Source organism: Trachypithecus francoisi, unplaced genomic scaffold, assembly GCF_009764315.1.
Source record: "Trachypithecus francoisi isolate TF-2019V2 unplaced genomic scaffold, Tfra_2.0 Lachesis_group5, whole genome shotgun sequence".
Lineage (NCBI taxonomy): Eukaryota > Metazoa > Chordata > Mammalia > Primates > Cercopithecidae > Trachypithecus > Trachypithecus francoisi.
Genome location: NW_022681470.1, coordinates 126998462 through 127012720, shown reverse-complemented (window position 1 = coordinate 127012720; position 14259 = coordinate 126998462). Strand labels below are relative to the sequence as shown.

General features: G+C 44.5%; 1 protein-coding gene across 2 annotated transcripts; it reads right to left on the bottom strand.

Annotated features, from left to right (window-relative positions):
• On the bottom strand, window positions 1-12473 carry F3 (coagulation factor III, tissue factor). Of its 2 annotated transcripts, XM_033200564.1 has the most exons (6): window positions 12158-12473; window positions 10878-10989; window positions 6614-6813; window positions 3742-3920; window positions 2985-3147; window positions 1-1294 (listed from the first exon to the last, which is right to left on the bottom strand). In XM_033200564.1, exons 1-6 carry the CDS (start codon window positions 12255-12257, stop codon window positions 1158-1160), a joined length of 891 nt encoding a protein of 296 aa, XP_033056455.1. In that variant the 5' UTR covers window positions 12258-12473; the 3' UTR covers window positions 1-1157. The 2 variants fall into 2 exon arrangements, with proteins under 2 accessions (XP_033056455.1, XP_033056456.1); XM_033200565.1 differs by lacking the exon at window positions 2985-3147 and having other exon boundaries at window positions 1169-1294.
• Window positions 12474-14259: the final 1786 nt, after the last annotated feature.

Genomic DNA, 14259 nt, shown 5'->3' with positions numbered 1-14259 from the left:
TACAACAGTAACAATTCCCAGTCACCTTTATTTATATAAAAGTATATTAAATAAATTATCTCAATATATACAAATAGAACAATATTACCTATATAAATAGAAAATCCCCATATAGAAAACCCTTTAAAAAATTATATATACAATGTCAACCATAGAAGCTTTGAGTACCTTAAATCATAAACTCTGTAGTTTGTATGGTAGTCTTATAAAAATAGAGTTAGCTCTCAAATGTTTAATGCCACTTCAGTCAGTGAAAGTGCAGACTGTAAAGCATATTAGGAAGGTGCCCAGAATACCGACGTCTCCCGCACTTAACACATTCATACAAAGTCTGCCAATTGTTTTGAATTTCCAAATGTATTCCTGAAAAATAAAAAGAACCTAAGCACTATATTACAGACATATGTTAGAAAAGTCCTAGAAATTCACCCAATTTCCATGTTACTTTCTTACATGGATTGAAGTCAGCCTCTCAAAAGCTTTTAGGCTGGGCACGGTGGTTCACGCCCGTAATCCTAGCACTTTGGGAGGCCGAGGCGGGTGGATCACCTGAGGTCAGGAATTCAAGACCAGCCTGGTCAAGATGGTGAAATCCCATCTCTACTAAAAACACAAAAATTAGCTGGGCGTGGTGGTGGGTGCCTGTAATCCCAGTTACTCGGGAGACTGAGGCAGAGAATTGCTTGAACCCAAGAGGCGGAGGGTGCAGTGAGTCGAGATCATGCCACTGCACTCCAGCCTGGGCAACAGAGCGAGACTCTATCTCAAAAAAAAAAGAAAATAGAAAAAAGCTTTTCAAAAGTCCACCCAGGATTTTTTAAGGCATTTTCTCATTTGTTTTTGCTTGGATGACCTCGTTACTCCTTGAGTGCGGAATATATAATCTAAAGCATGTTATGTGCAAAAGGTGCCATAGTGTTTGTTAAAATTAAAACTTGGAATTGGTTGTAGTACCATTCGTTACATTTCAAAGTGACTAATGCTGATGTCAAAACCAGAATGCTAATGGTAATAACAGGTCGTATCAAGAGCTTTTTTTGAACTCCAGGGTCTTCATGCTCTGAAATACTCATTTGTGTTTCCATGTATTCTATTCTCTTAAAAGTTCTCAGTCACAGTGCAATACAGCATTTGCAGTAGCTCCAACGGTGCTTCCTTTATGCAACATTCAGTGGGGAGTTCTCCTTCCAGCTCCGCCCCACTCTTGCCTTTCTACACTTGTGTAGAGATATAGCCAGGATGATGACAAGGATGATGACCACAAATACCACAGCTCCAATGATGTAGAATATTTCTGAAAAATAAAGGGCATCTAGTCAACTTGGAGAGCTCAAATCCCATTTATCAGTGGGCAAAATTGAGGGCATAACCCCAAATTACACCATCCTATTTTTGTGCAATTTGAAATTTCTTTCTTTCACTCTTTCCACCACACTTAGATGAGGAAAGAATTTGTCAAACCCTGAACATTTCAGAGTAATTGACAATGGCTAAACACATTTAATGGGCATTTAATAAACTGAATAATGTGCAGTCCAGAAAAGATATGTAGTTGGAGGTAAGAACAACAGCTGGAAAGAAGTGCCTAAAAACGATGCTGAGATTGATGGCAATGATTATGGTAGAAGGTGAACCCTAAGTGCAAAGTGGGATATCCAAAGTGCTACCAGGAGTCGGGTGACGAAGAGATAGTAACTAGTTGGTGCAGTAGGAAGGCTTCCTGCTGGAAGTGGCATTTGAAACGCCTCTCGAAGATAGAGAAGGGCCAAGGAAGCAGAGAAGTGTGTGTGTGCACAAAAGGAGAGGCAGTGGAATTAGAGCTAGGCTTTAGGACAATGACTGAAGGCTGTGGGTAGGATGGCCCAGAGGGAAGCAGGACCAGAGGTAAAGAGAAACCTCTCCCATCAGTGGCAATAAACAGGAGAGAACAGTTTATTTAAAGTGTTTTAAAATGTTCAAATCTCATCTTCACCTGGAGCTAGGCCATCATTTTTTTTTTTTTTTAATTGAGATGGAGTCTCGCTCTGTCATCCAGGCTAGAGTGCAGTGATGCAATCTCAGCTCACTTCAGCCTCCGCCTCCTATATTCAAGCAATTCTCCTGCCTCAACCTCCTGAGTAGCTGGAACTACAGAAACGTGCAACCATGCCCAGCTACTTTATGTATTTTTAGTAGAGCTGGAGTTTTATCATGTTGGCCAGGCTGGTCCCGAACTCCTGACCTCAAGAGATTTGCCTGCCTGGGCCTCCCAAAGTGCTGGGACTACAGGGGTGAGCCACCACACCCTGCATAAGCCATCATTTATATCCCCTGACTCTTTTCTTCACTGAAAGTACTCAGAATACTTTCCCTGTAAGGCATGGAGCAAGATGCACAGGCTTGCAGCTTCCTGCACGTCTGAATGCCCACCGCACTTCTGGTTAGGGACCGTTCCCCGCACAATGTGCCTGAGCTCCCAACATCTGCACACGCGTGGACACACATGTGTCAGCCATATGCACACACGCATGCGGGTATATTTGATATACTCAATCCCTTCCCTTGATGGGTTAGACTCTATAGCCTCTGTGACGACAGAGGGTACTCACAAATGTCTACCGGGTCCTGCTGCAGCTGGTCCAGAAGCCACCCCAGAATTAGAATTTAAGCATGAAAAAATGCCCAGGGAAATCTGTGACTTGATGCTAAATCCTAAACATAGTTTGTGTATCCAGGGCTCAGCAGAGGGCTTAGCACATGGTAGGTGCTCCAGAAAACCCTTGCTAATACAGGAGCTCAAACAACACAGAAGCATTTCTAAATGTCCAAAATCTTAAGAGTACCAAGAACAAAATCAAAACCAAAACAAGCAACAACAAAAAAACCTCCAGGCAGTTTGTCTTCCTGAAGATTGAACCAAGGAAGGACATCCCAGCCCTGAGGGTGGAGCTACTCCTCCAGAAGGCACCCACACCCCCACGCAAATGGCCGGCAGAGCCACTCACCTCTGGATTCCCCTTCCTTGTGGCCCATACACTCGACCGGGCTGTCTGTACTCTTCCGGTTAGCTGTTCTTCGGGAGGGAATCACTGCTTGAACACTGAAACAGTAGTTTTCTCCTTTATCCACATCAATCAAAAACTCATTAGTGTTTGTTTTGGCTGTTTTCTGTAAAAAGATAGAGTTCTTAATTCATCTGGGCTCAGAGTCAATTCCTTCCCCTTCCTTAAGTCACTGCAGAAGTAAAAACCTAGGTTCTAAGCAAAGCGTACATGAACATAGCTGACACGTGAAGGATTAGAAGTGACTTCTCTAATCAGTTTCCCTTGATCACTGCTAAAAATGCCTTTTCCAAGACTGAGAACATCCAATGTAGGCATATTGAACCCTATTTAGCCCCTTTAGAAGACATCTGCAGTAAAAGAAAAAGGAAGGGAGTATTATACATTGAACAAAAACACATTTTGTGCCCGGGATCCTCAATAGAGGGAGAAATGTGAGTGTAGGGGACCTTTAGAGATGGCCTGATCCAGCGGTTGGCTGAGGAACCTGGGGCTCTGAGGGGGCCCTGCCCAGAGTCACAAGGTAATGGAGAGTCACAGGTAAGACCAGGCCTGTTGTCCACCCCTCCCCACCCCTTCTACTCCACCACCTTCTCAACAACCCTGTTCTGCTATTTTTGAATTGGGGAAGAAATGGGCTGTAAAACCCAAGTATCCACAATTTAAAACAGATCATAAAAACAAATTAAAAAATTCTCACCTTTCCCGAACTCGAAGATTTCCAATAATAGAGTGTATAAATTAAGTCCTTGCCAAAAACATCCCGGAGGCTTAGGAACGTGTCGTTTCTTCTGACTAAAGTCCGTTCATCTTGTACTGTCACATTTACTTTTGTTCCCACTTGTTCAAAACTCTGAATTGTTGGCTGTCCCAGGTTTGCTGAAGCAAAGGAAATGAGCTTGGTTAGAACCAAAGAATTCGATACAAAGTTAAATCCTGTTTCATTTTCACAATTGACAACTTAATTATCTCTCGTATAAAACATCTACATAGAACCAGCTCCCTGAGAGAAGCAGGCATGGCAGCCCGGAGCTGAATCCTAAGACATTCTGTGGCAGTGCTGTCCAAGGGGAAGACAATGGAGTCTCAGATATCATTTTAAATTTTCTGGTAGTCACATTAGAAAAAGCAAAAAGGAACAGGTGAAATTAATTTTCATAATACATTTTATTTAACCAAAGACAATTTACCCCTGAACAACATGGGTTTGAACTCTGTGGATCCACTTATATGCAAATTTTTTTCAATAAAAGTTACACCAAGTGTGCCTGCCTCCTTCTACCTCCTCCACCTCTTCTCCTGCCATGGCCCCTCCTCTTCTTCCTCCTCCTCCTCCTCCTCCTCCTCAGCCTACTCAACATGAAGATGATGAGGATGAACACCTTTATGATGATCCACTTCTGCTTAATTAATAGTGAATATATTTTGTCTTCCTTATAATCATCTTTTCTCTCTTTCTTCCTTCCTTTCTTTCTTTCCTTTTTTTTTTTTTTTTTGACAGAGTCTCGCTCTGTCACCCAGGCTGGAGTGCAGTGGCACAATCTTGGTTCATTGCAACCTCCTCCACCTGGGTTGAAGTGATTCTCCTGCCTCAGCCTTCCGAGTAACTGGGATTACAGGCACCCACAACCACGCCCGGCTAATTTTTGTATTTTTAGTAGAGATGGGGTTCCACCATGTTGGCCAGGCTGGTCTTGAACTCCTGACCTCAAGTGATCCACCCGCCTTTGCATCCCAAAGTGCTGAGATTACAGGTGTCAGCCACCATGCCCAGCCTCTCTTCCTTATAATTTTCTTAATAACATTTTCTTTCCTCTAGGTTACTTTATTGTAAGAATACAGTATATAATGCATGCAACATACAAAATGTGTGTTGACTGTTTATCTTATTGGTAAGGCTCCAGTCAACAGTCAACTAATACATAGGCTATTAGTAGTTAAGTTTTGGGGGAGTCAAAAGTTATACTCAGATTTTCAACTGCACAGGGAGTTGGTGCCTCTCAGCCATGCATTGCGTGAGTCAACTGCATATATGTGGAATATAATCTTTTTAACATGTAATCAATATTAAAAAGTTTTGAGATATTCTACACTTCTTAAGTTCCAGTGTGTACTTTATACTTACAGCATTAGCCATATTTCAAGTGGTCAACAGCCACATGTGGCTAGTGGCTACTATATTGAACAGGGTGGTAGCATAAACTACAACATTTTAGGTCCAAAACATTGTAGGGCTATGAGAAAGCCCAGGAAATGTCCTTGGTACCTCGAGAAGCCGATTTAACCACTGGGTCTCTACAATGGCTCAATTATCTCATACGCTTTGGTTAAATGACAGGAAAACAAAACATCAGTTCACAGGCCAAATATGCATGTGCACATGCAAAACAAACATATAAAATATTTTCTATCTTGCACCAACAAAGGATTTGAAGTAGCTTACAAAAAAACTCAAGGACTATTAATATAAAAGAGAATCATGAGGATGCCATTAACTAGGGGTGAAATGAATGTCAGCCATGCCGCTGTCACCAGAGGGACTGCTGACGCCGCTACATTCTTCCCTGGTGCCACAAGAGACACAGGCAGAAGCACCCAGGGGTCTGGAGGGTTTTGCAAATGGGGGCTCTGGGAAGGTAGCCACATTCACCTAGGGTCAGGCCCCCTATTCCAACCCTCAAAGTAGATACCAGAGGAGGATGGTTGGTTGGTTGTCTGTCCACCCCTTCTCCTCACCTTTCCTACCTTGAGAAACTGTTCTCTCTCGCTAGGCCTAACACTAACACAACACCTTCATTCTAACCAGCTGGCCTTACAAGAGAAGCTCATGTCACTCTACTCAGTGTGCTGCATGCGTTTATCTGAAATGCCTAGCTCAGAGCCACGGTTGCGGCAAAAGAACTTACATCTCCTATCTGACAGGAATTCTCTTCGTTCTCTTACTGGCTCCTAGGGCCAGCTTACAGGGGCAAAGGCTGAGGAGGAAAGTATTCCACCTTCCCAAAAGCAGAACGAGGGTGACAGGCAGATGGCTGAGCAGGTGCTGGCACATCATGGAACTCAAATCATGGCCAAGTGATTGGAAAAGGTCAGCATAATTAGGCTAATGATGGGCTCAGAGGGAAGCCATGGACTTTCCTCATCGATGTATGACCATTTGGGAAAAATCCTTAACCGGGATTTTTGGTATGATAATGGGACAGAAAAATCAGGATATATGATACATATAGGGAAAAGCTAAAACCCCGGCCTTGGTGGATTTCCTATCCCTACCCCCTTCCCTGGCCTGCCCTCTGCCAACACACATTCAGCTGGTTACTGAGGACAGTAACAGGGTCTGGGGACAGACTCGGGGAGAAAGTTACTTGATGACACTGTCATCAGCTCCAAAGTTCATATTCTGAGAACCTCCTACCACATCTGGAATGTGAGAAGAGGGCTGTGTTACGTACCAGTTTCCGAGAAAAAAATAGTAAATATTTTTGATTTAGTAGCCCCTAAAGGTATAAGATCACAAGAATATTCAGACGTTTATAACAAGAATGAACAGTGGTACAGCCCAAGTGACTTACTCTCCAGGTAAGGTGTGAACTCTGGGGAGTTCTCATATGGGGGCTCCTCAGTAGAACCTGTGCTCTCCACATTCCCTGCCGGGTAGGAGAAGACCCGTGCCAAGTACGTCTGCTTCACATCCTTCACAATCTCGTCGGTGAGGTCACACTCTGTGTCTGCTGTGTAAAAGCATTTGCTTTTCCAATCTCCTGACTTAGTACTAAAGAAAGAAAAGAAGGAAGAAAAATAAATGGAACATTACAATTTGCACCCAACAGGATAGACTGCTTCTTGGCTGTGGTGTTCTGTGCTAACATCAGGAGCCCTGCAATCAACTCTCATGATGCAGTTACTGTGCGAGCACTTTGCTTTTTTTTCAGCATTGTTTTGTAGAGATGGGGTCTTGCTATGTTGCCCAGGCTGATCCTTCTGTTCAGCCTCCCAAAGTGCTGAATTTACAGGTGTGAGTCGTCATACCTAACAACACTGAGCCCTTGGGATGCATGTTTGAGTCCCCATAGCAACCCAGGGGATGGCTCTGTAATTTGCCCTGTTTTTACAAATAAGGCAATTGAGACAAAGTGAGATTGGGTGACTAGCTCAAAATCACACAGCTGGACTTTGAACCAGATAGCTGTTTGACTCGTGGATCTGTACTCTTAACCATTTTGTTAAATATCTTCCTTAGAATGTAGATGCTCTGTCATGGTTACAGGGGAGAAAGAGCAGTTTTCCATCAAGAAGAGGCAACTGAGACAAAGTGAGGTTGTTTACTATAGTCTACTTATTATATCATATCATATAGTTTGTTATATCACATTCTATATTCTATGTAGAATAGTCTATATAATAACATGTTATACATATATTCTCTCATGACCACTATTAATGCTATTATTAATCATTCATTGACTCCACTATATGCCAGGTACTCTACTGGACCGTTTACTCATGTTACTTCATTTGATATAATTCTTCCAAGAAGGTATTGGATCTTTCTTATCCGTGAGGACATTGAAGCTCACAGACACTAAGCAACCTGCAGAAGGTCACATACCTAACCAGTGGCAGAGCTGGGTCTGTTTGCCCCATTATACTACGTGCCTCCCTTGCTTTTGCAAGATGCGAATCCATCCCAACCAAGATTACAGAATGACAGTACAGGTAGTATCTGTCTAAGAAAGTCTGAAACTAAAAAACTAAAGACAGATCGTTGTTTTGTGAGATGTCATTGAAGGGGAAATGATTTAAAGGACTTCTAAAATGAAATTCTTCTAAATGACCAAAATAATAAATAGGTGAAGTGTCACTGCAACTTGAATCACACACTTCTGTCCCATAGAAAGTGACAGTTATGCTGCTCTTCCCTTTGGCATTACTGACTACCAGAGGCAGAGCCACCGTTCAAGGCCAGGTCCCAATTCCACCTGCTCCAGGAATCTCCAGATCTCCCTGCTGAGCATTTACATTTCCCTCCCCTGTCCCCCAGCATGAGTTCCTCCATGATGCTGTTAATATGAACACAGTCGGCCTGGTACGAGGGGTGCGTGCCCTTGTGTGCTCCGTCAAGCAACAGGGCTGTAGGGTCTCGCTGACTATTAGATGGTTTGTATTTACAGGTTGAATTAATACATAATCTTGGGGAAAACGAGGCACCATGTGAATGCCATTGTCTAAATTCACACATAAAACCCATAAATATATTTTCTTTCAAAATCTGAACTAAGTAACCAGGCCAAAAGGATTTGGGTAAACACATTCTTTATCCTAAAGTGCACAAACTAAGATTGATATTGAAATATTTTGGTTTCTATTTATTTAATTTTATGTGATAAAAGTAGAGAGGCTATTTTGTTCCAGAATGACCAAAATGTGTTTTATTATATCATTTCCATTTCAAAAAGCAAATGAGACTATGCTGTTTCCTTTTTATCACTATAGCAAATAGTTGTTCAGATAACAGGAGAAAGTCTCCTAGGGCTTTCTATGTACCATAGAGATACAGTATTTGGTTCCTCCGAGCTCACAGCAGGGACCACATACTCTACAGCAAAATTTAGCACAAGGATTTACACAGTACCATGGTAAGTTGTAACTGTGTAAACAGGTAATGAAGGGACAATTCTGTAGAAAATCCCTCTGAATGCCATTAATAGCATTAACACATTAAAAGCCTCCAAGGTTCCTCCAGGCATTGCAAAACCCTCTGATTTGGAATTCTGAGTTGACTAAAAAATTCAGTCACTAATTTGGTTGCAGGTTGTTTTCCAGAAGCTTTGTAAATTCAGCTTTAGAATTCAGAACATTTCTATGGAATGAATATCACAGGTGATGGTTTGTGCTAAGGCTTAAGCCAATAACATTTCCCAACCACCACTGAAAACTGTTAGCAAAGGTGAAAAATGCAGTTGGAGCTCAAAGCAGGGGCTTCTGCATAGCAGTAGTGTCCGGCGACTGGAGCCAGGCTGCAGTAGTGAGAGCAGTGGGGAGGGAAGAGGGGCAGCTGCTTAAGATGCTAACTGTAGGGAGGGAAAACAGGCAGGGAGGAAGCCCCACTGAGGAGATTCAGTGGGCAAGGCTTTCCTTCTTCCTCCTGCTTTGTGGCCTCCCATCAGACTGTAACAGAGCCACCTAAGGGGTGTGTGGATACTGGGTAGACCTTGGTTCCAGACCTGACATGGGCACTTACCATCAGTGTAGTCATGAATAAATCCCTCACTTTCCAGAGCAACAGTTTCCTCATCTGTAAAATGACTGCTCTGGTACTTTTTAACCAGGAATCTCATTTATTCCTGGGGTGGGCAAGAAGAGTGGACGCTTCAGGCGCAGGCTGATGGAAAAGCTCCCAGGCCCTCCAGCACAGCAGCAAGGGACTGTCCAGTCCACAGGACCACCCTGAGTCGGCTGGCATCCCCCAAGCTGTAGCCCTGCACTCTGATGTTTGCAGATCAGAAGCTGTGCTCATTTAAATAACAGCAGCCTTATAAAGTTCAAGAACTTATAGTTAACAAAGGCTTATGTTTAAAAAGCAGGTGAATCGTAAATATATTCCCACATGTCCCTCAAATATTAGATTGAATATATTTAGGAGGTAAGCATTCCTCTCAAAATCTAATTTTTACCATCTAGAAGGAAAGTGTTTACCAAGGTAAACTTCAGGCCTGTATCAGAGAAATTAATTACTAATTCTCAATTGGTGAAATCTGAATTGACAAGTTTGACCAGAACTGTAATCATTATTTCAGGTTTTGAAATTCCTTCATCTTTCTCTCCGCGCCCCCACACATATCCACACATGCATGCACATATGCAGGCAAGTTCTCCCTGCTGGTTTGGCAACTGCTGTCATGAGGTTCATTTTGAAAAACAAGAACATTCACTTAAAATATCCATCGTATCTAGAAGTTGCATTCCTAATGCTGTAAAAAGCCTGGCACAAGCTAAAACAAAACAGAACAACAAAATACCTTTCGTTTTAGCTGGTGATACTTTTGTACCTTTACATAATTAGCATTAAAATAATTTCCACAACAGCTATTGTCTATTTCATAAGATCTCTACCAAGCCTCCTAGAACATTTCAAAAACCAAAAACTTGCCAAGAATATGGTGAACACCATCAAGGAAGACATAACCTTTTAGATGGAATATGCTAAATTATCGGCTCCTGGGGACAGCTGCCAATCAGAGTTGAGGCACCAAGAAGCAGAGCCACCCCAGACCCAGAGGGTACAGACAGCGGAGTATTTCTGCTCTGCCAGGCTCCGTGAGTCACACATTTGGCCTCCTCCACTAAGATCATGTATACTACCAAATTTCGATTCATGGAGTCCAAAGACGAATGAATCAGCACTACTTAAGGGCAATGCATACACTGGGATCCTCCCCAGCTCTTCCCTAAGGTGTTAGACATGGTTCACAGTCTAGACAGCAACAGAAAAAGACATCAATGTTTAGATGAGATCAACTCATCTATCATGACCCAAAGCACACTTCAGTGCCTACTCAAGAAGGTTCACCTCTCCACAGTTTATACTTCACTTAGGAACTCTCCCATCATTTCCAGAAACAATTAAAACAATTAACATGTTCTATCAGTTTAAGGTCTGGAAATGTTGCAGGCCTAATAGAGTATGACACCGGCCAGCGAATTGCCATGAATCCCTGCTTCTTCGTCATCTGTTAAATAATTTCATCCAGAAATCAGCTTTAAGAACATGAATGTTCAGCATAGGAGAGTAGAAACATCAAAACGCTTAACTTTCTTTTTTTGTACCTAGCTTACCTTATTTGAACAGTGTAGACTTGATTGATGGGTTTGGGTTCCCACTCCAAAATTGTCTTAAAATTAGTTGATTTCCAAGTTAAATTATATGCTGCCACAGTATTTGTAGTGCCTTTAAGCAACAGAGAAACAGCTATTATTACATGCACTTCTCAGCACTCGACTGTGTTGATGTATAAAACACCTTCCCACCTGACATCACCATAAACCTCACTTTTTATTTTTCAACAACAAAAGCTTCATTAGTGAATTATCAAGAGAAAAAGAATCTTCAAATTTTTTTCTAGACTTAGAATTTCTTCATGACAAGATTCACCTTGTAATCCCAGGACACCGGCAAGGATCTTGACATTTTCGTTTGAAATTATTCATGGGCAAAGCCTTGTTATAACTTGACTAGAAAGAGCCCAGGGCCATCAGTGTACCAGTCCAGGACTCAGCTCAGGAAGAGTCAGGTTCAGCCCGCCAGGAAGGGTTTTCAGTAAGTTATGGAAAAAAGGCAAATCCCACATGTGTGACAAGAGTTAGGACTGCATACAAATGAAAAAAGCCAAACTTCACTTTTTCCATTTTTATCTGAAATGTCTCTATGCTGAAACTTCCACGGAGATCCATGTTCGTGTGGCCTGTCACACCGTCGGCTGTATTGGATCAGGATAATTTATTATGAAGATCTGCTTTGCCAGTACGCAGCAGGTCCCAGTCTCTACGCCGTACCGAACACCGCGTAGAAATACGCGGCATGCACAACGTTGTACCTGCTCCAATCTAAGCAGCAATCCAGCCCGTTTGGATTGCCTCTACCCAAATCTAGAACAAAGATGGCCAGGAAAAGACCAGGGACGCTCTTTATTAAGGGAAGATGCACATATAATGAAAGATAATATCCAAACCTCTGCACGCCAACACGTGCAGACGCAAGCCCAAGTCCTATTATATTGAAGGTCGCAAATCACTGGGAAGCCCTTTCCCCAGAGTTAAAGCAGGAGCCAAAAGTCCGCTTATGCAACAACAGTCCAATTACTTGGACACCCCGAGCAAAACTCTCTAGCAGAAGGGGCAGCGGGGCCTGGGGCGCCAACTCCCTCCCTGCAACTCCCGCCGGCGCCCAAGGGACTGGGTTCATTCAAGCCCGGGAGGGTGAACGCAGCCGAGTCCCATAGGCGCGGGGGGCAACATGGGCGCCCCAGGGAACCAGAACGAGCCCGCTGTCAGCTGGGACTGTCTCCTCCCTCCTGCGCGTGGCGCGCCCTGAGCTTCCAGGGGCCAGTGTCACTCACCTGAAGCGCCGGCCACCTGGGCGAAGACCCAGCCGAGCAGGAGCGTCCGAGCGACTGCGGTCTCGGGGCGCGGGACCCGGGGCCAGGCAGGGGTCTCCATGTCTACGAGTTGACCGCGATATCGAGCGGGTTCCGTGGCGCCCCGGAGGCTGGGGAGGTTGGGCTGCAGGCGCCCTAGGCCGGCCAGAGGGAGTGCGAGGGGGTGCCGGGAGCCCGGAGTCTTGGCGAGCCGGTGCCCCGCGCGCTATAAAGGGCCAGCAGCCAGCTTTCCCGCGCCTCTGCCCGCCCCCGGCGCCCGCCCCCGCCGCTCCTCCCGACTCCCCGCCCCCGGCCCGGGTCACTCGCCGTCGCGGTGGGCGGCCCTCGGCGAGTCCACACCCCTGCCCCGCCTCCTCCCGGTAGGAAACTCCGGGACCCTGCAAGGGGTGACTCACCCCAGTGATTCAACCGCGCTGCCGAGCGCGGAGCTGCCCTGGGGGACGCAGGCGGGTCTAGGTGCGGCGGGGGCCCGGGTCCCCCAAGGCCCTCGGATTAACCCAGGCCCGCGACTCCGACGTGAAGCTTAGGTGGGCTGCAGGTCTATGGCAGGAAAGGGAGGGCGCCTTGGAAGGATTCTTCCCTTCCATTTGGTGATAAAGTGGGAGCGGCGGCATTTACAACCTTTAATAGAAAGCACGGGCTCTGGGCTCCGCTCGGGCAGCGGAGGGCATTTCCCGGGCGCTTTGCCCACCTGAGGCTGAGGCTCGGGACCTGCAGCGAAGTAAACGTGTGGCGGTGAGCAGGGCGCTCTCCAAGCCACGATGGCTTCTTCTACCCCACGAGGGTCAAGAATACCTGGCCTACCCACCTCGCGGGGCCCTTAGCGGGTCGCACAGGAGAAAGGCGGTGCGAATGCCGGAGTCAGCCACGATGTGACCGGCTCGGCTCACAGGTCTGAGCGTCAGTTGGCCCGGGCACCGCCCGGTACGACCAGAGATAGTGACTGAGGAAGAGCAGCCTCACATCTGGCAGTTTGCCTCTGGGAGAATTCCAGCGTGACATCTGCAGCTCTGTGGTTCCAGAGAGGATGGTTCTCACATTGAAGAAGACATCTGTGGGACTGAGTTCCACCCAAAGGCAGAGAAACCAAAAATGAAATTGAAAAATGTAACCAGACTTGTGTGGCACTGGTTTTAAGCTTTGGTTTTTCTAAATTATTTTCTGGCTTCTCCTTCTGGGCTTTGCTGTAAAGTTGCCAGGCACGAGAACAACTCTTATTCTATTGAGTGGCATTTTAAGCCATCCTGTCAAAAGATCTCCTGTCGTTTTTATTATTATTACTCTAGATTGCCCGCAAGACACGACTGGATAATTCTTAGTGTAAGAATTGATTCCTCTCTCCTTCTTTCCCACGTTTTCCCAGGGAAGTCAGTCTTGCATTTTAGTGCATACTAAATACATATTTCATATAGCTTGCTGAACCACTTGTTTTAACAGAATAAAACAGTGCAAAATTTTAATGTTCCCCCTTTGCCTGAACTGAAATAGCGCATCCAGGTTTAGCCCTTGTGGACTTTCCTTCCTCGAAGCAGAAAGTTGCCCTTGCTGGTTTCCTCTTTGAGCTCTCTGCCAGCTCTGAAACCCACAAAGTTTATATTTGCAAAACTAAGCCGTGCAAGCCTCTTTTGATGCAGACTCTAGCCTGAGTCATTTTCCCTAAGGGATCTTCAGCTCCACCTGGGATGTGATTCTTTGCTCTCTGGGATTGAAGGTAGCTAAAGAGAAATAGTTACACCTCAGGTTTGTTACAAGACCCAAGAAACGGTTGCAATTCCACTTGGAGTCACTGACTTTTCTGAAATCATATAGGGTTTTAAACAATGTCAAGATCAGCCATTTGATAAGAAAAATGTTTACCATTGGATTTTGATATAAAATGTGCCTTAAATATTGACAAATGAGATGAATATTTATTTTGTATATCCACTAAAATTGTCAGACAGGAAAGAGAAGAATTCGTTGGGTGTCTGCACAGGCTTTTTAGGAAGTACAGAATGATGTTATTCAAGATTTTAAAATGTTGAAATCATTACTATTTTCAAGAAGAGGGAGGAAGAAAACAT

Bases quoted from the DNA above. Each gene is read 5' to 3' on its own strand.
- F3 (XM_033200564.1), bottom strand. From the start codon at position 12,257: ATGGAGACCCCTGCCTGGCCCCGGGTCCCGCGCCCCGAGACCGCAGTC. The intron at 3,148-3,741 runs GTGAGAATTTTT...ATCTTTTTACAG, and splicing joins AATCTTCGAGTTCGGGAAAG to AAAACAGCCAAAACAAACAC. The intron at 1,295-2,984 runs GTGAGTGGCTCT...TTTATTTTTCAG, and splicing joins CAAGGAAGGGGAATCCAGAG to AAATATTCTACATCATTGGA.